Raw genomic sequence first — 27,656 nt, forward strand, 5'->3', positions numbered from 1 at the left:
AGTAGTTGCAGGGGCAACAGTCTGGATGATTGACTGATCTGGCCTTGTAACAATAACCAAAACGGCCTTGCTGTGCTGGTACTGCGAACGGCTGAAAGCAAGGGGAAACTACAGCCGTAATTTTTCCCGAGGGCATGCAGCTTTACTATATGGTTAAATGATGATGGCGTCCTCTTGGGTAAAATATTCTGGAGGTAAAATAGTCCTCCATTCGGATCTCCGGGTGGGGACTACTCAAGAGGATGTCGTTATCAGGAGAAAGGAAACTGGCGTTCTACGGATCGGAGCGTGGAATGTCAGATCCCTTAATCGGGCAGGTAGGTTAGAAAATTTAAAAAGGGAAATGGATAGCTTAAATTTAGATATAGTGGGAATTAGTGAAGTTCGGTGGCAGCAGGAACAAGACTTTTGGTCAGGTGATTACAGGGGTATAAATACAAAATCAAATAGGGGTAATGCAGGAGTAGGTTTAATAATGAATAAAAAAATAGGAGTGCGGGTTAGCTACTACAAACAGCATAGTGAACACATTATTGTGGCCAAGATAGACACAAAGCCCATGCCTACTACAGTAGTACAAGTTTATATGCCAACTAGCTCTGCAGATGATGAAGAAATTGATGGAATGTATGATGAGATAAAAGAAATTATTCAGGTAGTGAAGGGAGACGAAAATTTAATAGTCATGGGTGACTGGAATTCGTCAGTAGGAAAAGGGAGAGAAGGGAACATAGTAGGTGAATATGGATTGGGGGAAAGAAATGAAAGAGGAAGCCGCCTTGTAGAATTTTGCACAGAGCATAACTTAATCATAGCTAACACTTGGTTCAAGAATCATTAAAGAAGGTTGTATACCTGGAAGAATCCTGGAGATACTAAAAGGTATCAGATAGATTATATAATGGTAAGACAGAGATTTAGGAACCAGGTTTTAAATTGTAAGACATTTCCAGGGGCAGATGTGGATTCTGACCACATTCTATTGGTTATGAACAGCAGATTGAAACTGAAGACACTGCAAAAAGGTGGGAATTTAAGGAGATGGGACCTGGATAAACTGAAAGAACCAGAGGTTGTAGAGAGTTTCAGGGAGAGCATAAGGGAACAATTGACAGTAATGGGGGAAAGAAATGCAGTAGAAGAAGAATGGGCAGCTCTGAGGGATGAAGTAGTGAAGGCAGCAGACGATCAAGTAGGTAAAAAGACGAGGGCTAATAGAAATCCTTGGGTAACAGAAGAAATATTTTATTTAATTGATGAAAGGAGAAAATATAAAAATGCAGTAAATGAGGCAGGCAAAAAGGAATACAAACGTCTCAAAAATGAGATCGACAGGAAGTGCAAAATGGCTAAGCAGGGATGGCTAGAGGACAAATGTAAGGATGTAGAGGCTTGTCTCATTAGGGGTAAGATAGATACTGCCTACAGGAAAATTAAAGAGACCTTTGGAGAGAAGAGAACCACTTGTATGAATATCAAGAGCTCAGATGGAAACCCAGTTCTAAGCAAAGAAGGGAAGGCAGAAAGGTGGAAGGAGTATATAGAGGGTTTATACAAGTGCGATGTACTTGAGGACAATATTATGGAAATGGAAGAGGATGTAGATGAAGACGGAATGGGAGATAAGATACTGCGTGAAGAGTTTGACAGAGCACTGAAAGACCTGAGTCGAAACAAGGCCCCGGGAGTAGACAACATTCCATTAGAACTACTGATGGCCTTGGGAGAGCCATTCATGACAAAACTCTACCATCTGGTGAGCAAGATGTATGAGACAGGCGAAATACCCTCAGACTTCAAGAAGAATATAATAATTCCAATCCCAAAGAAAGCAGGTGTTGACAGATGTGAAAATTACCGAACTATCAGTTTAATAAGTCACAGCTGCAAAATACTAACGCGAATTCTTTACAGACGAATGGAAAAACTGGTAGAAGCGGACCTCGGGGATGATCAGTTTGGATTCCGTAGAAATGTTGGAACACGTGAGGCAATACTAACCTTACGACTTATCTTAGAAGAAAGATTAAGAAAAGGCATACCTACATTTCTAGCATTTGTAGACTTAGAGAAAGCTTTTGACAATGTTAACTGGAATACTCTCTTTCAAATTCTGAAGGTGGCAGGGGTAAAATACAGGGAGCGAAAGGCTATTTACAATTTGTACAGAAGCCAGATGGCAGTTATAAGGGTTGAGGGGCATGAAAGGGAAGCAGTGGTTGGGAAAGGAGTGAGACAGGGTTGTAGCCTCTCCCCGATGTTATTCAATCTTTATATTGAGCAAGCAGTAGAGGAAACAAAAGAAAAATTCGGAGTAGGTATTAAAATTCATGGAGAAGAAGTAAAAACTTTGAGGTTCGCCGATGACATTGTAATTCTGTCAGAGACAGCAAAGGACTTGGAAGAGCAGTTGAACGGAATGGACAGTGTCTTGAAAGGAGGGTATAAGATGAACATCAACAAAAGCAAAATGAGGATAATGGAATGTAGTCAAATTAAATCAGGTGATGCTGAGGGTATTAGATTAGGAAATGAGACACTTAAAGTAGTAAAGGAGTTTTGCTATTTAGGGAGCAAAATAACTGATGATGGTCGAAGTAGAGAGGATATAAAATGTAGACTGGCAATGGGAAGGAAAGCGTTTCTGAAGAAGAGAAATTTGTTAACATCGAGTATAGATTTAAGTGTCAGGAAGTCATTTCTGAAAGTATTTGTATGGAGTGTAGCCATGTATGGAAGTGAAACATGGACGATAACTAGTTTGGACAAGAAGAGAATAGAAGCTTTCGAAATGTGGTGCTACTGAAGAATGCTGAAGATAAGGTGGGTAGATCACGTAACTAATGAGGAGGTATTGAATAGAATTGGGGAGAAGAGAAGTTTGTGGCACAACTTGACTAGAAGAAGGGATCGGTTGGTAGGACATGTTTTGAGGCATCAAGGGATCATCAATTTAGCATTGGAGGGCAGCGTGGAGGGTAAAAATCGTAGAGGGAGACCAAGAGATGAATACACTAAGCAGATTCAGAAGGATGTAGGTTGCAGTAGGTACTGGGAGATGAAGAAGCTTGCACAGGATAGAGTAGCATGGAGAGCTGCATCAAACCAGTCTCAGGACTGAAGACCACAACAACAACAACAATAAAATTATTTCATTAAACTGTGCACAACATGCAGCTGAAAGTAACACACTTGATTTCAGTGGTTGCTTCACTACCCAACCCATTTGGATTTATTTGCAGCCCTCTGCCAATGCATCTGCCTGTCTTTTCCTGCTCCTCTCCTTTTTTGCTCCTTTTCTTCCTCCACCTCCCTGTGCCACTACCTCCTGACACTGTGCCTGTTGTCAGTCTAGTCATAGCACACTCCACCAGGCAGAGTTTCTCTCTCTCTCTCTCTCTCTCTCTCTCTCTCTCTCTCTCTCTCTCCCCCCTCCCCATCTATACAATACTATCACCTCCCCTTCTCCACCCCCTCCAGACTGCTGCTTACATTCCATACAATGCTACATTCCAGCCCGAGATGCTGGAGTTGTCGGTCATGTGTGCGTCAGGTGTGCTTGGTTGTGCACCCGTGTGTGTGTGTGTGTGTGTGTGTGTGTGTGTGTGTGTGTGTGTATGTGTGTGTGTGTGTTTTGTATAAGGCTGTGACTGAAAGCTTTGTGTGAGTATCTTTTAATTGTGCCTCTCTACAACCTGACATGTCTTCTTTACAGTAAGTAGCAATCTATCTTTTTCACACACACACTCAGACAAGCATAACTCACGTGCACATCACCATTGTCTCTGGCCGTTGAGGCCTGTTTGCTAGCACATTACATTTGTCGACAGGCATCAGGGTTCTGCAAACTCTAAGTCACTGAAGAAGCTGATCCTGCAATGGAACGCAGCTATGCACTTTACGTAACAGGGTTGCAACTCAAATTGGAGTTTTTAATTGTTGATTCATGTCTGTACAGAACAATTTTATACACAAACACACTTAATATATTTTTGAAAAGTTGAGAACTACAAAAAGCTATAGATAATTATTCACGCTAATTTATTTTTGCAATGAACACACATGGCAGATGCACTCTCAGTAATGCAACATTTGTTTACTCTGTGTCGTAATCACTATATCTAATTTTAAAAGTACTTCATTTATTTTGTGTCCTTTTGATCAGGTGTACATATTATATAACTGGCAAAGGGTAAAAAACAAATTAACTAACTTTTGCTACTATAGGAGACATTGCTACTGTAATAAAGACATCCCAAATGGGAGAACATTATTATAATGAAACACAAAAAGTTGATCAGAGCTGGCACCTGGCCTAGCTGACAGCACAGGATGCATTGCTGTCACTGCCATCCTCAGAGAATAATTCAATATGACATTTTTTATTGTTTAGCTAAAACACTGCACATCAAGATGTCAAGATGGCACCCAGTCCAATAGTTTGGTGACCTAATCAAACTGAGGCACCATGGATGGCACAAATAAACCAATCAATCAAGGAGACATTGCTTTAGGCCAGTACAAACCGCGTGACTGCTAACATACATTTTGTACACCAAGTGTGGGAAGTATTGCTGCATTCTTGGTGTTGTTTTTTTTGGTTTTTGTTTTTTTGTGAAACAAGCGACATTTTCACCCATCACATTGACAACAGCATTGAGTCACACCCACCATGTACAGCTTCTTGGAAGTTAAGAGACTTGAGAAATAAGAATTAAGCTTCCTGGTTTTCATGTTCTGGCTGCCACGCAACTGGTCTCCTAGCCAAGCCTGGTGTTGATGGGTGTACGCTTTGCTGATATTTGGAAAATTTAACTTTCGCTGTCTGCGGTAGTGTGATCCGTACACAGCACAGCTCACTACCTACGTACTCTGGCATGCAACTCGAGTTGCTCATCTGATAGGTATTTGGGATTTTCTCAGATTAATGTTGAATACGTGAGCTGCCCAGATAAGGATAACGTGAAGTGTTTTCTCTGTGCAGCCTTCCATATGATATGGTACTTCCACACAGTGTTAGTGCCATTTTTGTGTTAATTCATTCCAGATTTGTAGAAAACTTTGCTCTCTGTTAACTGCTCATGTTACCATGTCTGATAATTAGGGCAGACGAAAATCTGTTGTACTCACACTTATTTAAATGACAACATTCTTTATATTGTCCTATAACTTTTCAATGGTTAGGCAACCAACTAACAATAAATATAGCCTACTGCACTCCTAAGCTGCTTGTTCTCACTGTGACAGTATTAGCACAGCACACAGTATGCAAACTGGATGATCATTCTGTTATTATTCAGTGAAGATAATGAGAGCTGCACACTCTCATCTTTTTGGATAATAAGTCTGTTTATTTACAGGGGAGAGCTGTGTCAATTTCCGCTAGGATTATAAGTTTGCTGTGTGTTGTTTCATCACTGTTTGGCTAATGCCCCTGCAGTGTTCAGACATAATAAGCAACAACATTTTACAGCAACATCAGAGCATAACATGGGCCTGTGGGTCATTGCCCACACAAAACCAAATAGCTAAAACTTTCTTGGTGACCCTCATCCAGAATCTTACTATTGCTTTCTTTTTATGTCCTGCAGTTAGGATGCCACAGTGAGACACATTCTGGGACATAAAAAGTTGAAACAACCATTTTTGTTCCATTTTGTAGCTTGTGCATTAATCTGCAGATGCAGCCTATGCGGGAATGGCATATGAGAACTATGAGTTATTTATAATTTGTTTCTTGTAAATGTACCAGTCTTCTACACAATTGTAGTGCAAAAATTTATGCAGTGCCTGGAAATTTTTCATTTCATGTGAAGATACTTTTGCGGTCAGAGTCATTCACTCGTGCCAAATTTTTGATAGCGATAGTTCACTGTGCAGTAGCCTCTGATTTCATTTCTTTTATACATGGAGAGGGCTAACACACTATCCCCACACCCTCAGCCCAACCGTTTCACATTACTCTGTCCTGTCACCTCATCACATCCCAGTCCACCCCTCCATGTCAGCTTCATTATGTGTTGCACCTCACTGACTCCAGTGCGCATGTATCACATGTGTAGCACCTCTCCCCCCTGCATTCCTAGCCAGAAAACCTGTTGCCTCTCCCTGAGGGTCTAGCTATCCTCTGTCAACCCATCTTCCTGCCTCAGTTAATAATCCAAATAGATTTGTTGTTTCTTATATAGTAGTAGTAGTGAACCTTGCAATGCTTCAGAACTGCTAAATATATATGAGAATTGGATATATATCCTAATCTCCTCCTTCTCCCTATTTCTATCTATCACTCCCTCCCCCCCCCCCCCCAAACCCCTGTCCATCATCTCCTTTCCCCTCTATACATCCCCCTACTTCTGTCCACCACCTCTTCCCATCTCACTCTGACCTTTAGCCTTGTTTATTGTTAAGGGAAATGACTGGGAATTAAATCACTAAAATGAGTGGCTAAATTGCTTGGGATCAATGGTAAACAGGGAATGAGAGAGAGCCCTCCAGCTGCTGGATCTGAGAGGATAGTAACTTCAATTGCAGCATTTCATGTAGTTTCAATGTGTGAATGGGCAGGATTACGAAGTTAGCCATAAATAAAACTTTCTTGTTTTCCATCATAACCAAGTACAAGGAAGGAAACAAAACAGCATATTGTCATGTACACAATTTTTGTGTAAAATTATATGCAAGGAAATATACTGGAGAAGGTTTTGCCTAATGGTTTAAATGCCCTTTATTATAGTTAAAGCTGACTTCAAGAAAAAAATGAAACTGCACATTTTTGCAGCACAGCGTAGTATTTTCTTTCTCACAGTCAGTTTTAACACAAAACTTGTACGTTACTGTTTTACTGAAAGTTTGCCTATATTAATCTCAATGTTCATTAGTGTATTGTGGAAAACTTTGAGGTAAATCAGTCAAGATGTTTTCAAGATCATTGCTAGCAATGTTGTGTCTTTGTAAGTTATATATATTTATACACCATAAATATTTTTTAATAAATGGAACCTATGTCCATCTGTACATTGATTAGAGTATTGTGTAAAGGTTTGAAGTAAACTGAACAAAAATTTGAGATTTTTGCTTACGACACTTCCCATTATATATTTACATTTAGATTCCAAATACATTAAAGAAATATGTAACCTACCTTTGTTTAAATTTTTATTAGAGTATGTAATAATAGATATATGAATGTTATCATTTCCTAAATATCACTTTTCGTTTCATTAGTTGGCAATGCTTATTGAGTGTAGACGATCAGTCCAAAGCAAACAACCAAAATTATTGTGAATTAAGTGTAAGCATATGTTACCTAGCAGCAATAGCATGGAACAAAGTAGTGTGACATCATGTGCTATGAACTCTACTGAAGGGTGCTGCCACCTTGCAACAGAGATATGAAGTAGTTTAAGGTATTCCCTTTTGTATAGTGTATAAAACATTAATTGTTAAAATGTTTAATATTGAGAATTTGTTAAATATAAAACAAACAACAGAACACAAATGCACAAATCATTATTATTTAAAGATAGAGAAATGGCTAGGAATAATTAGCTGTGACATAAGTTAGGGGAAGTACTGTAGGACAAAGGGTGCTATGGGATCCTGCCTTCTTCATTAGTTATTCTTTAGAAGTTATAGACACATGTCTGTCTTTAAGAGTCATGGAGGAACGTTGCTTCTGTAAAAGTGAGTGAGTAGACTTTCTAGTGCCTTGAATAGCTATATATAATAATGCTACTTGTGAAGAAGCTGATCATCATTGAAGTGGGTTAACTGTGGCTCTGTTTCTGCACATAAGGAAAAGCCCATATTACAGTGGTGATATGGACATCGAAAAGCTCCAAATGGATGATAGTTGGTATTTCATACTAAACATTCAGCAACTTGTATGTGGTTCAAGCTATCTTCAAGAGCCATAAGTAAGCCATGGTACAGCTGGTTGGAAAGTTGTGTAACATTTTCAACAGAGGCCAACAGAGTGCTCACTACAGCAATTGAACATTTAAGCATTTTTTATTCAGAGTGTTATCAGAATTTGTGAACAAGTTGGGCAGCAGCCATTACTGAAAGTTAAGTTGTGAGAGAATCTCTCTCCAGTGTGAATGTAAATTTCTTGAATAATTATTTCATTTTTACCAGAATAGTGTGTTACACGTTTTTATTCACAAAGTAGGAGTAATTCCAAGTTTGGTTCCTTCAAATAACATATTTTCCCATGTTCAATAATCATTAAAGTAATGTTATGCTATGTTGTTGTTGTTGTTGTTGTTGTCGTCGTCGTCGTCGTCGTCTTCTTCTTCAGTCCTGAGACTGGTTTGATGCAGCTCTCCATACTACTCTATACTGTGCAAGCTTCTTCATCTCCCAGTACCTACTGCAACCTACATCCTTCTGAATCTGCTTAGTGTATTCATCTCTTGGTCTCCCTCTACGATTTTTACCCTCCACGCTGCCCTCCAGTACTAAATTGGTGATCCCTTGATGCCTCACAACATGTCCTACCAACCAATCCCTTCTTCTAGTCAAGTTGTGCCACAACTCTTCTTCTCCCCAATTCTATTCAATACCTCCTCATTAGTTATGTGATCTACCCATCTAATCTTCAACATTCTTCTGCAGCACCATATTTAGAAAGCTTCTATTCTCTTCTTGTCTAAACTATTTATCGTTATCTTTATGGTATGGGAAAGCAAATTCCAGCACCAAAACATGGTGCTGTTTAAAATATCATTTAGCTGGGAAATATGCTTAGAAATTTATATTAAAAGGTAATGTGTCAAAATCAGGCACAGTGGTCGTAAAAAACAGTGAAACAGTACATTTGTTTCAGTGTGTGATGAAATGCACATTTTTTTTTTTTTTTTTTTTTTTTTTTTTTAATAGCAAGGCACAATGTTAAAATTACATTCAGCCAGTTAACTAATTTCAGCACTCTGTCCCAAAGTTCCCAGAATGAATTTTTTAAAATCATTTATTCAATATCAGTTTACAATCTTTTCAGAATTTTTCAAAGTGTTCTCCCCCTGCTTTGGTGTACCATTGCCACTGCTTCACCCAATCACTGAAGGCACCCTGGAAGTCGTCAAAGGAAATCTCCTTCAGAGCAGTCATTGAAGTTGCTTTTACCACCTCCAGCATCCCATGTCGAGTTCCTTTCAGGGCTCTTTTGATCCTTGGGAACAAAAAGAAGTCTGCTGGTGCCAGATCAGGGCTGTACAGTGCCTGGGGCAGCATTGCGACACCAATTTTGGCCAGAAACTCTGAGACAACCAGCACATTGTCATGGTTCTCAACCCAAGTACTGCAAATTTCTTCCAATTACTGCAAATTTCTTTTCAGATATGTCGAACCCTGTTACACAACCATCTGAGCACCTCATAGTAAAATTCCTTGTTGATTGTTTGTCCTTGTGGCACAAATTCACTGTGAACCATACCTTTTCTGTCAAAAAACACAATGATCATTGTCTTGATTCATGATTTGCTCATAATTGCTTTTTCGGATGAGGAGACTCCTTGATGAGCCATTTGCTGCTCCGACACTTTGCTTCAGAATCATACTCTAAAATCCGCATCTTGTCCCCTGCGATCACTCTAGGCAAATATTCTGGGTCCATTTCATAGCACTCATGCAATTCCTGGTACTTCAACAAACGCTGTTCCTTCATCTCACTCGTCAGAACTTTTCACACCAAACTTTTCTCATCTGAAGATCCTCTGTTAAAATCTGGTGAACAATTGTTCTGGATATTTCACACGCCTCTGCAATCATCCAAAAACTTTATTGTCAGTCCTTGTCCACAGCTTGATGCACTTTTTGCACCAAGTTGTCCACTTGTGATGTTGACAGGCGTTCGAGGTCATCGTCATCATAGGACTCCCAACCTTCTCGGAACCTCTTGTGCCGCATGAAACTTTGGCTTTGTTTCATTGCCCCATTATGTAGGCCTTCTAAAGCATTTAGAACATCACCCATTTTTTCCCAGTTTCACACAGAAATTGATTGCACAATACTGCTCCAAAAACTGGTCCATTTTTTGCTTGACGAGGGTGTAGTAGATACCTCTGCATGTAGTGTGACCCTGCCTCAACAACTACTCACAGGTGACTGATACCAGTCTCACTTCGAAGCTCAGGTCCCCCATCAACTTCTCCACCCGAAGCTCCACTTCGCCAGCCAGCGTTGCCAATTACTAAAAATGATTCCGCGAGCTTTTGGGACAGACCCTGTATGATTATGATAAAGTGAAGTTTTGCTTACTTTTACACACTAAAATTACTGATAAATAAATGTGTTGCAAGTTGCTGATTAAAACAACAGTGTGCATTGAGCCTCCAGCCCTATCCACGTTAACCTCCGAATATTAATTTCATAGAAACAAGTGATTTTATTTTGTTGTTCTATGGGTTATGTTTCCTCCACTGTCATCTCAAAGTGATGAAATAGTTAACAGTTAAAATAGCATTTCCGCAACTGTGCAACAAAAATAAACTAGGACACCTTTTTAGAAGTTTCCAAGTCACTCAAGATTTATTTTTGCAACAGTGCATATGGAGTACATGATATGATTACATTTACAGATCAATAGCACAAGCGGTTCTATGGTACCAGGGATCATTACATGCTGAAACACCCATATTAGAACATGGGTGCAGCCTCTACAAGTGGCAATGCAGGTGCCTATTCTGGCACCCAGTTGATCACACAGATCGCAGATCCTGTCCTGGTGTATGTTACCGCACAACTGCTTGACCACTTCACATGGTACTGTAAGAGCTGTTGGTTGACAAGTCCCACAAGTCACTTCTCATCCCAAGATATCCCAGACATGCTCAACTGGAGCCAAGTCTGGAGATCATGGTGACTAGGGAAGTTGCTACACATCTCACAGTGCACTAGAGTTGCCACTTTCTTCACAAAAAAAGGAAGATTTTTCATGGACATATTTTTTAATGGCTAGTGCATTCATATTTTTATTAAATGCCATTTTCAATCAAAAATAGCTCAGATTTACATCTTAAGCCCTATTCCTTCATATCACTATGGTATTTTGAAACTGATTTAGCTTTATGTAGGAATGTACTGTCATTCTTTAGTTGGTTAAAAAAATCTTTGCAGGACATGTCAAAATTTATTACTATTTGAAGCTCTGATTCTATGAGTTCTGGTGAACACCTATTCCTAACATCAGTCCACTTGTTCTTCATCATCGAAAACACTCGTTCCACAAATGCATTTGAACCTGGTATGCTTAGTATAAAACACATGAGCCGAGAGATATTTGTCACTTTTTGTTGAGGCACTAGTGTGAACAATTTTACCCACTTAGATGCAACATCACCATCCTTAGTGATACAGTTAGTAAAGTTATCTTTCACTTCACAAAATTCTTCATATAGCTGATCCAGGTTGATCCTATCTTTTAGATTAAGTGTTTCCACAGCAAGTTCAAAATCACAATATTGTAATTCCCCATTCAAAGAAAGAGGTTCCAACCTTGCATACTTATTACTAGCTGAGAAATCATAATGGTTTTCAAGATATTTCAACAATGTGTCATAGAAAATAATCAAATTCACATGAAATCTTTTTAAGAGATGTTGATGAAATCTCTCCCATTAATTTCTTGGTTTCATTCCCATAGAATTTATCCTTCTTTCTTTGTGTAATCTTCTTATACATCATACACAGACTGTTATGTGATTCAATGATGCTTAGCTCCCTTTTCTCCAGGTATTTGGATACTGTTTGCATTTGACCTCCTATATTTGACACAAAATGCAAGTAAATTTCAGGAATAATTCCTTTCACTGGGTCTTCAGCTAAAAATACTGATGCAAGTTGCTTTGGACAGGCATCAATGCTCCTGGAATAGCTCTTTATAGCTGGCCAGCACTCAGTCAATCTGTTAATGGAAGGAGTTAAGGATAGCCATCTTGTGGGCACGTGCCTTAATATCTCAAACCACCCAAAATCTATAAATTCAAAAAATGATTTCAGTTCCTTGCGCCTTTTAGCTGATACTGAGAAATGATTATAGATCTTCAAAACAAGGTTCTCTACATCCATTTCCAGCTCTTCCATAGCATGCTTCATCGCATTATGAACCATATGGTTTGAACAACTGCCTTTCTGCAGGTTGGAATTTATGGAAAGCAGTACTTGATAAACAGATTGTTTCCTGCCAAAATTCACATTAGCATTGTCAGCACTACATGCATTTAAATTATTAATATTTAGTTAATGGCTCTCCACACTATCAACAATTAACTTTTCTACTGCATTTGAAGTTTCATCAGGCTGTTCAATAAATGTCAACAGTTTGTTCTGTACACCTACTAAAGGTCCAAAGTATCTTATTCAAATTGAGAACATCTTTCTGTTGCCTCTGTTCGAAGCGTTTGTTGCTACTGAGAAAAACTTAATATTTTCAGGAGATTTTAGAATATTAACAACATCACTGACACTTTTAGGTGCTAATACGTTTTTCACCAACATTTCTGCCTTCATCTTGCCACAGGAAAGTTTTACAGCGGTTTCTGAATCTGTGAATATACATGACGTCAATTTATTGCTACAATCCAAACTTGAATAACTTAGGTTGTGTTTGACTGTGTGATACAAAAGTCCTAACTCACAAGCTATGACAATGTTGGCTTCAGATTTCTTAGAGTTCACAAAATATTTGGAAACTTTCGTGGTTTGACTACTTGCTTTCTCCTTTAACTGATGTCCTTTGTACTGAGCGTGTTGCTCGAGATCAAACTGTCCACCATGAGAAACGCTGAATTCCTTCTTGCAGAACGTACAAAAAGCATGTTTATCAGACGTTAAACCGTGCCTAACCCACACGAAAGTATCTTCCCATTTCTTTACGTAAACTTGACTGTACTGCTATCGCTTACCGCGTTTCTTCTTCGCTGGTGAACTCATTACAATTCTTGAACAAAAGTAAATTAAGAAAACTAGACTTTCCACTGTACGATTCAAGAAATTATCACTGCAACGAAGTTTATTAGTTTTCATACATCTGTAGTTGTACACATCAGAATCGGAAATAAGTATATCGACAACATTATCGATTATGCGATCGAGTGATCGGCAGAAGTACCAATTTAAGCGTAGACCAGCCTAAAATCTACATCTGAATGGTAATAATAACAAATATAACCAAATTAATGTGAATTTCTGTTGTAAGTATATTAAGGGGAAGAATTGTGTTGGGTTCTGCGATAGTTCAGTGCCAAATATTAAAAAAACGGAAGAGTGTGCTGTACGAGGAAATAAAAAACGTAAGGCGAAATTAACAGTAAAAAAACGTAAGAATACGGGAAAAACGTACAACCTGACAACCCTACAGTGCACTGAGTTTCAAGGACAGTGTGTGGGCAAGCCTTATCCTGTTGGCATAACACATCACCTTCCTGTTGCAAAAACAGCAAAAGAAAATGTCTCACAAAATTCTGCACATACCAAGCAACGGTTATCATCCCCTCCAGAAACCCAAAGCTGAACAAGAGTTGTAACTTATTGTGCCACAGACCGTAAGGCCCGGTGAGGGACCAGTATGTCTCGGACGAATGTACTCTACGAGACAGCGTTCGCCAGGTCTACATCGTACACGCAAATGACCGTTACTTAGGTGTAGGGAGAATCTGTCTTCATCGCTGAAGACCACGGTGCACCACGCCATTCTTCCATCTTCCAAGTGATCCTCTGATGGCAACAAACAAGGTGTGCGCATCGATGCTGTGGTGTGTGTGGCAGATGGACTAGAGGTGTGCATGACCGCAGTACCACTGCTAATAACTGGTTCGCAACAGTTCGTGTTGACATGTCTGGGCTCAAAAGCCCTCTTATCTGTGAAGTGGTAGCTGTGGGATAAGCCACTGCTGCCCTTACAATATGACAATCCTGGTGAGCATCTCTGCTTTGTGGACCTCCGGAACCACATCTACTGGTGTGAGAATGTTCACCTGATGTTCATGTGACAACTGACACCAGCATCGTTGCAAGACTGATGCAGCATGTGCAACTTATGTGGCAATTCTCCAAAAGGATCATCCTGCTACTTGGAAGGCCACAATTTCACCCTTTCAAACATGCTCAGTTGGCTATAGAAAGCACGAGTGCACATCCTCGGGATGGTTGCCTGCTCGCTTCACATTTTTGCACCACACTGAGCCTTCTGGCTGTGAACATTACCTATTAAAGGCTAGACATGAATGGTACTTTGGTAGCTATGTCACTATGCTATTTGTTGGTGGATGACACTGAAACCGTTCTCAGTACATCTTCTATTCCCCAGGTGGCACATGCCATCATCGGGTCAAAATTGACGTTGTCTTTCCAGGTGTACAATTTTTTTCCAGCAGAGTATATTCGAATGATGTATGTATGTCTATCTGAATGTTTATTACAGCATCTTGTCAAAATCTGAAGATAATAGCTCAAGAACTTTTCAAGATTTTTGGTAACACTGTTAAAAAAGTAACTTGGTTTTATGTAGTAGTAGAGATTACTTTAACATTAGGAGACTTGATACTTGAAACTCATTTATAATCTAAAAATAATATTCCTAACACCTGCAACATCGTGTTGCTAAGTAATAAAAATTAAACATTCTACGTAATTTGGGGATTATACACAAAAAGCCAATCATATAACAAATAAAGTAAATATACACATTGTAGTTTAAGAATGCAGGATAGTCGATTTAGCCTGTAAATTAAACTTACGCAAAGTCCTCATTGCAGGTGAGGAGTATTTCATTTAACATTTTATGTTTTCTTTTTAACATACCAAAAATGTATTAAATTGCGAATTAATAATGCTTGTATTCAGAAATGTAAAGAGAGATGCTTTTATTTTATGGGAAATGCAACTCACAAGTCTGGTGCACCGTCCTTTGGTTTTATTGAAATTCGACACGGTATATGTCTTATTACTTGATCAGCATCGTTGAGACTTTGTGTCCTGTCTATCCACTCTAGAAGTCCTTCCCAGAGGGTCTGGTGTTCCTCCTCTGGCTGCTGCTGTTGCTGCTGTTGTTGTTGCTGTGGTTGCTGTTGTTGTTGCTGTTGTTCTTGTTCTTGTTGCTGTGTATGCCGTTTCACAAGAACCAACTCCTGTTAACAAACAAGTTTCTAACGTGATCATTCTGGATTGCTATTAGTTGAACACAGGTTTTGCTGTGCTGCAAAAAATAAAAACATATTTATTTATTTATTGCTTATTTAGCCTGAGCAGATTACATCTGACCAGGAACAACACATACAAAAGATATTACAAACATTCACAGCAATAATAATAATAATAATAATAATAATAATAATATGAAAATAATGGTTGACACTAATTGTAATACTAAAGGGCATTCAGAATGATTAGTGCATTTGAATACATGTTTAGTATTATCAAAGTGGAAGGGATAAAGAAACAGGCAGAGATAGAAATGACAGTGACAGTGATTGTTAGGAAACAACAGAATTTGAAAAGAGAACTCTGCCAATAAGTGGGAGTGAAACCCTGAGGGGGAAGGAGACTGATGAGAGTGGCTGCAGACTAGTGTATGGGAGAGATGACCATTGTGATAGAAGATGGGCATTAACTTTCTTTTGAAGTTTGAAGAGAATTTCATTTATCTGATTTTTTGAGAAAGATTGTTCCAAACTTAGGTTCCTGATACAGAAGATGATTTAGAGAACATGCCAGTGTTATGTGATGGTACAGAAAGGATTTACTTTGTTGAGAATAAGTATTTCAGCTGTGCTGTTCAGATAACACTGCAAGAGTTGAACATAAATACGAGGGAGTGCTATAATGGGGAAGACATTAGAGGAGAGACAGATGATGATAGTCTCTGCACTTATTGGTATGCAGTCATGATAATTCTTTGTAGGCAGGAGTGATATGGTTGAAATAGTGTATGTCACAAATGTACTGCACACACGCGTTCATCACCAGTTCTAGCCTGTGTGAGCTTTCGTATGAAAGTTGTTGGAGAACAGCATCACCGCAGCCAAGAATGGGAGTATTACTCTACAAGCTTCTTTTTAACCTTGAAAGGAAATACTTCTTTATATTTCCGTAGTGAATGAAGTAACTGTGACACCTTCTTAAATACTGTGGTTGTATTTTCGGTGCAGTCTAAGTGATGCTCCAGAATTAACCCCATGTTCTCTGCAAAAGAGTAAAAGGTTATTTCTATGCTGTTTAGGATTAATGGTGCCAGAGGTTCTCTGAACTTCATGGTAAAATGTCTTTTGTGAGTGACTGAGACAGTTTACATTTTAGATGGGTTAGGTATCATACCTGTTCTCTACACGCACTCAGATAAGGCACAAATGAACAAGTTTGTTGGACTTGCACTTAGATATAACTGAAGTTGTCATATTTTCAGTGGGAGTTAAAGTAATGGGCCCAATATTGATCCTTGTGTGACCTCTTATACTACATCCCTTTACTGTGACCACTTAGTTCCAATCATTACACACTGTCGGGGGGATGTAAGATACGAATGGAATCGTTGTACAGCTCTAAAAGAAAAATTTTGACTTGTGAGCTTAGCAAGTAGTATGTCAAAGTCAGCAGTGTTGAAAGCTTCACTGAAATCCAAAAAGCACATAATAGTCAGCTGCTGTTTGTCTACAGCTTGCTTCAGTTGATCAGTCACTTTCAGAAGATCAGTCGCCGTGCTTCGATTTTGCAGAAACCTGACAGTTGTTTATCTAAAATGTTATTTGATGCCAAATAACTGGTAAATATAACAACAGGAATAATCAATTATTGCTAATACAATGTAAATGAATAGATAAAAAATCTACTCACCAAGCGACTGCAGCAGAACACACACATGAAAGGGCTTAACTTCTACAGGCTTTCAGAGCCACTGGCTCCTTCTTCTGGCAGAAGTGTTGAAGGGGAAGGAAGAGGGGTGAAGGAAAAGGACTGGAGAGATTTAGGGAAAGGGGTACAGTTCAGAAAAGTCACCCAAAACCCCAGGTCAGGAGAGATTTACCGGATGGGATGAGAAGGAAAGACTTTCTTTCTCATCCCATCTGGTAAGTTTGGTGACTTTTCTGAGCTGTAACCCTTTCCCTAAACCTCTCCAGTTGTCTTCCTTCACCCCTATTCCTTCCTCTTCAACTCTTCTGTCAGAGGAAGGAGCCACTGGCTCCAAAAACTTGTATAAGTTAAACCCTTCTGTGCGTGTGTTCCCCTGCCGCTGCTTGGTGAGTAGATTTTTTATCTATCCATTTAGATTGAAGAATTGGTAAGCAGTTCATGGACTGTGTATTCCTTAAGACTTGGATAATGCTGGTAGAATGCAAATGGGCCTTTAGTCGGAAAGTTGTTTGATGGGTCCCTTCTTGGTTTTGTGTCCCTGCTTCCAAGATGATGAGAAGATGCTGCAGGTCAGAGAATGGTAAAAAAAATCCATTATTTTGGGCAGTTGAGGACTGACTAGAAGACTGGTCTTCTGCACTGTTATATTATCATGTACTGTGGCAGCCAAATGAATAAGCACAATGGAAGTCCTAATCATATTAAGGCTTACCGGCTGCAGAAAAGCTTTTCATTTGTGTCATCCTCTGATATTTCAAGAGAGTCGATGTTTTGCACCCTTACGTGTTTGTGAAGTCAAGATATCAGCATAGTGAAACAGTTGTTTAGATCCTCAATAAGAAGTAGTGGTTCAGCTGCAGATTTAGGTTTGCCTGGACCTCACAGATTTTACCACATGACAGCAGGTGTGTGAAGGTCCTGCATTAGTGAGTGGGCAAATGTCAGTTTTGAATTTCCCACAGATTGACTAACTTGATTGTGTGGTTGTCTGTAGGTAAGATGGTTATCAAGAGGTCTGGCACTATTTGTACATCCTGTGTGTTGCATCTCTGACACTCATAACTTTCCTGAGGTGGTCTGTAAGCCATGGCAGAGGTTTTCTCTTCACTCTTACTGTTTTTTGAGAAGAATGTTTATTGTAAAAATTATTAGGGCTCTCTAACACTTAGATATACTGTAAGATTTGTGGTGTGATTATTTGTCTGAACACTTTAGCACACAGGCTCAATGCAAAACCAGCTGTGATGTGACAAACAGAGGCAGCAAGTGAAGCGACTGATGTCAATAACACCAGCCAAGAGGTAAGTTAAGCTGGAGAATGTGCATAGTGAATGGCAGGCAGCACAAGGGGATTAAGATGAAGCATAGTATAAATGAAGGTGAGAGTTGGAGTCTGACATTTGTGTATCACGTTGGACAATCTGGGAAGATCTGATGGAATTCTGTATGCATGGTCTACATAAAAACCCTTTAATAACTTTCAACTACTAATGAGTGAGATTGTGATAGACACTTCATTACAGTCTGTATGATGAAGACTGGCCAAGCTATTGCAAATAAACTAAATACATAATTACACTAATCAACAAAATTTTGTCTACTAATACCATATAGAGATCATATAGATATAGAAAAATAAACTACATCAAACAATAATGTCAGCAGTTACATCTGACCCAAATATATAGCATTTTATAGCTACAGAATAGATCAAAAGCAAGCTACATACAAAAATCAGCTAGAGTCCAATAATTCAGAGACTCTATGCAGTAAACAACAGTTTGGTGCAAACAAACACGCTACCTGCCTCCTGCATACACAGGTTGCACATGTAAGGTTTTCATGGTAAAATATGCATTTAATTGAAGCAGCAATTAATAAAACTGACTGGTGTTGTGTGATGTGAAAATGAACTACTTATTAATCTCCTCATTACAAACATTAATACTGAACTAAAAAAAAAGCTTAACCAACAAAGTCATGATTTTTCCATGAACGTTGTTTCTCTATGGGCACACAAAACTACTTTCCAATATTCAGCTTCTTCAGTATGTCTCCAGTCTCTTCAAAAGGGAAATCCATACAGCCCCCATCCGAATCCCACATTCAGTCATCCTGACAATCATCTGACTCAGAAGATTAGTAGTCTCTTGGCCAAGGTTGGATAAATTCAGTACATGTTGTTGGTATCCCACGACCCTCATGGTTATCAACCTCACACCTCACATCACAGCAATAAAAAGTTTCCTAGGTCTTACAGAATGCTTTGGGAAGTTTATCTCAAATTATTATGCAATTGCCAAACCTTTGCAAAGATTTACTGAGAAATAATCAAGAACTGAAGTTTGAAGAAGAGCACAGGCAAGTGTTCAAGATGTTCGAAGTTATTCTTTAATCGGATCCAATTATCAAAACCTACACCCCAGAATACAAAACGGAACTACACATGGCAGCAAGCAAATACAATTTTGGAGCTGTGTTAACACAATAATCTTCCCATGATAAGTTCCATGCAGTCTTGTATATGAGTGCAAAAAAAACCACCTCAAGAGGAAAGATACAGTCATTACGAGCTTCAAGTTTTAGCTATTGTTAATGCGTTATGGAAGTGCCAGATGTATGTACTAGGAATACATTTTAAAATTGTAATGGACTGCACTGCAATCCAGAAGACTATGGATAAGAAGGACTTGGCACCAATAATAGTAAGATAGGTTTTTGTCTTGGAAGAGTATTCTTACACCATAGAACACCAATCTGGTTCTAGGATGAAACATGTAGTTGCCTTAAGTCACTAAGTGAATTTACTGTTTGGTTTCACAGATGGTTTAATAGCTGATATCCATCAATGTACTTGACTTCCTCTGACCTTGAAACTGACTTGTCCACACAGTTAAAGGAGGACACACAGTTTAATGTTGACTCCAAGCCATGACTTAGTTTGGTATTTTTGAAAAACCAAATCTTTGGCAGAGATGACTGAAGTACTGAGTTGCAGAAAGAGACCTGTGGTTTGTATTTGTATTATGATATCCACTGAGCCACATCATTATCAACCAGACAAAAAAAATCATTTTAATCAAACAAAGAAGTATACTGGATTCATGGAAGTAGATACAACATAAATAATCATTTGCAAGTTGTGAATGAAATGGTAAAATGCATCAATGAACAAGATTACATATTCTGGCTACTGATAAAATTATGAGAAAGGTTTTGATTTGTTTCAACAAAAATTGTACTAACTGCCCCCGAGAAACATGGCATTGTTTCATCCCATGTTATTACACTGAAGAATATATTCATAAATGTTAGACCTTCCAATCTACAAAAATGGCTCTGAGCACTATGGGACTTAACATCTGTGGTCATCAGTCCCCCAGAACTTAGAACTACTTAAACCTAACTAACCTAAGAACATCACACACATCCATGCCCGAGGCAGGATTCGAACCTGCGACCATAGCGGTCACGCGGTTCCAGACTGAAGCGCCTAGAACCGCACGGCCACACCGGCCAGCCTCCAATCTACATCTATATTCTGCAAACTACTGTAAAGTGCATGGCAGAGGGTACTTCGCATTGCACCACTGATAGAGAAGAATAGTTGCTTAATGGCTACAGTATGCGTTTTAACTAGTCTTTGCAATCCCTAACGGAGCAATACATAGGTGGTGTTGAAGTGACCTAGCTTTGGCAGACAGATTGAACATGCAATGTTCCTTATGCTTTTTCATAATATGACCAATAGTCTTTGACACAACGCTGACATGTAGAAGAAACAAATCACTTACGGTTTCTCTGCCTCCTCCTACTTTGTGTCCTGTGGGTGATCAACACATACCAGAGAACACAACCAATTAAATAAAAACCATGGAAAGGTATCAGAATCACTCGTCTGAAGCTGACTGATGCATGTGTAAACATGCATAACAGCACAAAGAATGCCACTAGTTTTCAGAGAACTATGCTCTTTTTTTAGTTTATTTCCACTAACATAACACAAATAGCTTATACGAGTTGCAATCAAAAAGTAACAATGATTTTTTTTTAATTCCGCAGGCCCTATACATACAATTTTCAATTTTTTTCTTTTTTTTAATTTTTCTTGTTGTTGTTGGTACACCTGTTCCTGATGCATTTTCAGCCATTTTGAATATTTTGTTTCTTGTTGATAGGCAAAAATGTTCTACGTGTTTTTGATTGTTCAGCATGTTTTTACTTTCGAAAAAGACAGATCAAAGAATTTGCATTAAATTTTGCCTGAAGGATGGGACACAGTACAGCAATGCATTCGAAATGTTAATTGTGGTTTTTGGCAAATCTACTATGAGTAAGATAAGAGTTTACAAGTGGTATAAACATTTCAGGCAGTGTCAAGAAATGACCACCATAGCACATCAATTACTGATAATAATGTGGAAGAAGTAAAGAAAATGGTTCTGGAAAATAGCCACATCTTCATTACAGAGGTTGCTGATGGTGTCAGCATATCCTCTGGCTAAAGCCAAGCAATATTTTTGGAAGTATTGGGCATGAACAATGCAACAGCAAAATTCTTTCTGAAATTGTTGAATTTTCACCGAAAACAACATCGTGTAGTCATAGCTCAGTCAACAAATATCCAGGAAGGTTATAACAGGTAACAATACATGGGTATGACATCAAAAACAAGGTCTAGTCGTCCCATTGGCAACTGCCTGAAGAGCCAAGACTAAAAAAATTTGACAAGTTCGATCATGTGTGAAGGTTACTCTCACCATTTCCTTCAATTACAATGGAGTTCCTGTCTTATGTTCATTTGGTTAATAAGGAATACTGCCTGCGGTTTTGCGTGACACAATCTGAACAAAATGAGCAGAATTGTGGCAAAACCACTCACGTAAATTTCATCACGATAATTTTCCCGCTTGCACCTCAATGCTTGTTCATGACTTTTTGGCAAAAAACAAAACTATTATGTTGCCTCAGCCATCGCATTTGCCAGACATGGCCCACTGCAACTTCTTTTTGTTCCTGAGGCTGGAGAGAAGTACGAAAGGATGTCATTTCACCATCATTAATGAGATAAAAACAGAATCACTGGAGGAGCTGAATACCATAGTGAAAAGTGTGGTCCAGAAGTGTGGGATTACTTTGAAGGGGGAAAAGTTATTGTTGATGAATAAATAAAGATTCTTTAAGAAAAACAAAAAAATTCCCATTACTTTTTGATTGTTCCTTGTATACTACAAACAATAACTTAGGGAAAAATAACAAGAAAATAACAAGAGAACTATAGCTGGGGAAATCTTACAGCAACTGTACTGAAGTTGAGTATGTTGTTCCATCTACATCTATGTCTGTACTATGCAATGCCATACAATGTCTTTCTTGTAATAACTCTCACTGGAGTTTCCTGAGTATTGCTGTGACATTAACTAAACAAACCAATTATGAGTCATGCTGATCGTCTTTAAAGATTCCGAGCCAAAACACAGAACTCAGAAATTGGTTAAACAAATGTTTTGCAAGCAACCTCTTTCATATATAAATCATGCTTCTCAATGATTTTTCAATAAATATGGATCTAGCTTCTGTCTTACAAATGGCTAGATTCACCTGGTCATCCTATCTTCAACTGTTCTAGAGAGAAATCTACAATAGCATGAGGAGTATTGATCATATCAGTATAGGTTTTCGTTCACCTTGGTATTGGTCTTTTCACATGTTTTGTTATTCTCTCTCTCTCTCTCTCTCTCTCTCTCTCTCTCTCTCTCTGACAGAGAGAGAGAGAGAAAGCAAGCAATTGCATGTGCACATACCAACCTGTATATGTCTATATGTTCCCACAACCCATACCGCTGCTAAAGTCAGATTCTAATAGGCATTAAAACTAGTCATAAAAATACAATTTCATTTTTCCTTCTTTTCTTCTATTACACACTTATCAATACATGATAAAACAGAAACATACCTGGGAATGATTTCTCAATATCAGGCTTGGCATTTTTTGCTTTAGGGCACGACTGAGATTGTCTAATAACGTTGTCTGATTCTTAGGGATAAATCCCACGAATTCATGCTGGTCTGATATGTACAAAAGGATAACATATTTCAAGTCACTTTCTGCCTCTGGCGATATGCTCTTGAAATAAACACAGCCCGCCTGAAATACCATAAAGATTATGACACAGTGAGTAATGTATATTCATCAGTTACTCATTGTTGCACTTTTAAGGGAACAAATTATGCACAGTTTTTAACATATCAAGAAAGATTTTGTAAATAACATTTCTCAGTCTTCCATGTGTCAGAACATGAGACTGATCAGCATGAACATAGTATAAAAAACGTAAAACTGAAACATGTAATAACTCTATGTTTCGAAATATTTTAATCAATTATACCAACTGAGGTTCATAACATGCTACTAATTATCTTAAATATAAAGTAAAACTTGAAGCAGTAGTGAAGGATTCAGATGGTAAAAAAAAAAAACTGAAGAATTATTGAATGAAAGTACAACATGGGATGAAAAGATATTACAAATAACAGAAAGCAACAAGACAAAACCATGGATGAAAACAACAAAGAACTATAAAAAGTACATGTAGGTAGTAATTCCATGGAAACGTCTTGATCACTAAATATTTTATTTATGATGCATTTCAAATGATCATCATCAGATAACTGTGGCAAAATTTACACAAAAGTTAAATTAGAAAAGCTTTTATATAAATATTACAAGGTCAATGTAACATCAGGAACGAAACTACGTATTGAGTGCAAGTACTTACAACATGCTTAGGGAAGCTTGTACAAGTGAGCAATACCAGAAAAACTTATGATTTCACGTGCAACTGTTGTTAGGTATTTGCAAAAGATGTTATTTTGAGATATTGCATGCCAGACTGAAGGGAGCAGACACAAAGTCCAGATTATTTCAACCTGACACCAGATGGCATTGATCTCAAACATCAAAACAAACCAGCATACAGCTTTTTTAATATACAATACATTGTGGATATCCCTTACCACATTACATCTGTTTTTTACAATAAATATCATGTTGTCAATGAAAAATAAAACACACAATACATTATGAGCCAAAACCTGTCATGGGGCATATACAAAGTACATGAAATGTATTCGCAGTTGTGAATATGGACTACCCCACCAGCTGTGTAATAGAATGACAAGAAAGAAAATTTGTGCAGACCCGGGACTCAAACCTGGGTTTCCTGCTTTTCGCGAGCAGTCGACTTACCACTTGGCTATATGAGCAAGGCTCACAGCCACACCCAAACTTCCATATGTCATCAATCATGCATCTACAACCTACACTCATGCATCCATTATGTATATTCACAAAATCATGAAGACAATGGGTGAGGCAATGGGTGAGAATGTTACTCCAGTGGTACATTTTCACTAAATTTTATATAATAAACATTATGATATTTAAAATTACACTATAACAGAAATCATCTTGCTACTTTTTTCAGCACATTATTCTCTTTTAAGGTAGGCCATTAAGCTGAAACCTCATGAGTATGTTGTATGTTCACAAGCATAACAGCATCAAAAGCATCATTGAAGCATATTACCAGGAGGAGGAGGGTGGGGGGGGAGGAGGGGTAGGGAAGGGGGAAGTAACATGTTCTAATGACGCTGTTATAGTTGTGAACATACTCATGAAGTTTCAGTTTAATGGCCTACTATCTCATCTTCCCCCTATCCTGCATTTAGTGCCCCCAACCCCCCCACCCCCACCTATTTCTATTGATTCAGTCTACCCTGATGTGGTTGTAAAAGTTTATTATTTTGTAATAAGGTTTTGTTTTTTGACATGACCCACCTGTGTTCTCAACAGCTTGCAGTTTGGTTACTTTGTTCAGAAAACAGTAATTAAAAATTGTAAAGCCCTCTTTTACAATGATGGTCTTTACATTGCTCTCTCTCTCTCAGTGGAATATTTGCACATTGTGCCTAGTCTGTTGTATGATCTTTAGATACGCCCTATAACAGGTTTTGGCTCATAATGTAATCTATGTTTTATTTTATCATTGATGATATGACGTTTATTGTAAAAAACAGATGTAATGAATAAGGGATATTCACAACATTTTGCATATTTTAAAAGCTGTGTCCTTGTTTGTTGCAATGCTATATGGTGCCAAGATGAAATAATACAGTCCTCGAGTCTCCTGCCTTCAGTCTGGCATGCAACATCTCAAAATAACATATTTTCCCAATATGCCTAAAGGCAACTGCGCAGGAGATAGTACATTTTTCTTCTATTTCTCAGTTGTATGAGCTTTCCTAAGCATATTGTAAGTACCTGTACTCAATATGTACTTTCATTCCTGATGTTAAAGTAGCTTTGTAATATTTATAAAAAAGTTTTTCTAATTTGTCTCTTGCGTAAATTTTGACATAGTTATCTGATGACAATCGCTAGCTGGCTTTTGGAAAAATCCTTTAACAAGCTAGAGGTGTGTGTTTTTTTTTTTTTTTTTATTTATTCTTTCCAGCACCATATTTAATTGTAGCATTCAGTTTTTCTGTGCTGCTTGGTCAAGATATGCTCTTATTAGTGGGCTACATTTTCACAAAAAGGGGACTAATATCACTTTTAATGGATGTGACATAACAATAAAAACCAATTCAAGAATTCTGGAAAATCTGTAACATGAGCTCAGTAACTCCTCGGCTGGTTTATAAAGCAAGGCATATCTAAATCATAACATGTTTGTACTATGAAGTATGAGAGCTCTTTCTGTAGTTACTTGTGCTCATAACACAGCTTATTTATTTTTTTAATGATATTTCTACACGTTATGGACAAATAAGATGTTCCCCCACAAAATGCAAAGCAGCTAGTTCAAAATTCTTTTTATAAAAATTATTACTAACAAAAATTAAGTTTATCCATGATAAAGTACACAATAAGAACTAATAACTTACAAAACCATAACGCATAATTTTGACCACAGATTCAAGGGCTTTGCAATTCTGTGGATGGAAGTGCAGAGGATTTGAATTGTACAGGACAAATCCATCAATAACTGCCATCAGTTGTTTTGGCACCAACTGCATGATTAGTTTCTGAGGCCATGTGTCAGCATTCCTGTGAAAAAAATATATTTGCTTTTAGTATCAAGTAACAAACATGAAGTTATACATAACCCAAAAAAGGAATGTATCACAGCCACTATGATCTCAAGGTGTTCCAATATGCACTGAAAAGAAAATAATGTTTATTACGTGAGATGTGGTCGAATGATGTATGCTCTTGTTGTTGTCTTGTATCTATTGATTACCAAAAAATATTTCTTATCCACATAAGCAACAGATTTTCATAGCCTGATAACAGAATTCTACAGCACAGTTTTTACTATGGTATACTATTTACGATATTAAGACTTCATTATGCATCAGATTACACTTGTTTCTTTCTCCTGAGACATGAGTTATTAATAACATAACTACATTGTTCTTCAATATATAAACTTCTCATGCCAATCATCAAAAGCCCCTTGCTAATGATGTAAAATTTTTTGCATGCCTTATGTTGAATATTTTAAAACAGTGTGAACATTCATTTTGGATTATATGACACAAAAGGAACAGTTTATCAGTATCAGCAAACATCAGTGTCAAGAATGGCCTATGCTTTCCTTCACAATGTCACAGTAATGTAATGACCCCAGGTTCCCAATCCATCAAATCTGTATAAATAGTTTAGTGTTTCAAAAAGTGTTATTTATATCATATTTAACAATGTCACTTCACCACAAGATGACATAAGTGACACTCACTCTCTCAGCTGGAAACCCAAGAGCCTTACATCACTTTAAAAGACAACATGATCATTAGATGATATAGTCTACTCTTGCTGATGCAACACCGTTCCCTCTCAACTACCTCCCCCGTCCCCCCTCCCCCACCCCCTCCCTCCCCAGCCCATCCATCCCATCTCCCAAGGCTGTACTTCAGTTAAAAGAGTTTGGAGTATTCAATGCTAGTTCACAGCTGACCTGATGTTTCAGCTTAGTTTTGTAATTTTTTTACTTCTTTGGGAACAGGATACGAATAGCGATACACAGAATAAATTGTCCCCACTTATATCCACACATGCATATATTTCGATAATTATCATACACGTGCACACAGTACAAGGTATACGAACAGACTGAATTAACAGGCAGCTCGGGTGAGTGACCCGAGTTACAAAGATTAATGTTGTCTATGGTCAATATGACCTATCGATGCCACACAGACATCCCCCCCCCCCCCCTCCAGTGTGAAGTGCTGCATTGAGACTTGAGAAAGACCATGTGGGCATCGACATTGTTGTTGGTGGTCGTACGAGCTGATAGACGCACGACCAGGACCTACACGCTGACCAGGACAGGCTGCGGAGGCGGAGCGATGGGAGGCAGGTCCACTTCGAAGTTGTTGAGCCAGCGAGGACAGACAATGCGGTGGCCAGCCCAAGAGCAGGTGGGCTGAATGGTGGATTGCAGGGTGTAGGTGTGGCAAGCCCAGATGCTAATCGAGCCGTCCGGCGAGATGAAGGCGCGAACTGTCGTCGGGTCGCACTCACAAGGGAGGGTGAGGCTATGCACAACACTGACGTTTAACTGGTCATTGGGTGGCAGGGCAGCGGTGTCTGTGGGTAGAATGAGAACTCGGTCATCGAGAGTGACAATTGAAATGTCGTCCACGCGGTGTGGGGATACGTTGCAGAGCAAGGTGACTATGGGAGAGGGTGTCTCCGTAGTCGATGGGGTGGGGTGGCGGCCAATTTTGTTGCGTTGGCAGGG

The 27,656-nt window shown here is 38.5% G+C and overlaps 1 protein-coding gene across 5 annotated transcripts in view; it reads right to left on the reverse strand.

The window, feature by feature from the left end:
• The window catches only part of LOC126199283 (mediator of RNA polymerase II transcription subunit 25-like), a 371,538-nt gene that overhangs the window by 227,805 nt on the left and 116,077 nt on the right, over positions 1-27,656 (reverse strand). For all 5 annotated transcript variants that reach the window (XM_049936094.1, XM_049936096.1, XM_049936097.1 and 2 more), the window contains 3 exons: positions 25,795-25,957; positions 22,802-22,993; positions 14,887-15,125 (listed from right to left, as the gene is read on the reverse strand). In XM_049936094.1, coding sequence (XP_049792051.1) covers positions 14,887-15,125; positions 22,802-22,993; positions 25,795-25,957 — 594 coding nt within the window. The remainder of the gene's footprint in view (positions 1-14,886; positions 15,126-22,801; positions 22,994-25,794; positions 25,958-27,656) is intronic.

This window comes from Schistocerca nitens, chromosome 8 (genome assembly GCF_023898315.1).
Source record: "Schistocerca nitens isolate TAMUIC-IGC-003100 chromosome 8, iqSchNite1.1, whole genome shotgun sequence".
Lineage (NCBI taxonomy): Eukaryota > Metazoa > Arthropoda > Insecta > Orthoptera > Acrididae > Schistocerca > Schistocerca nitens.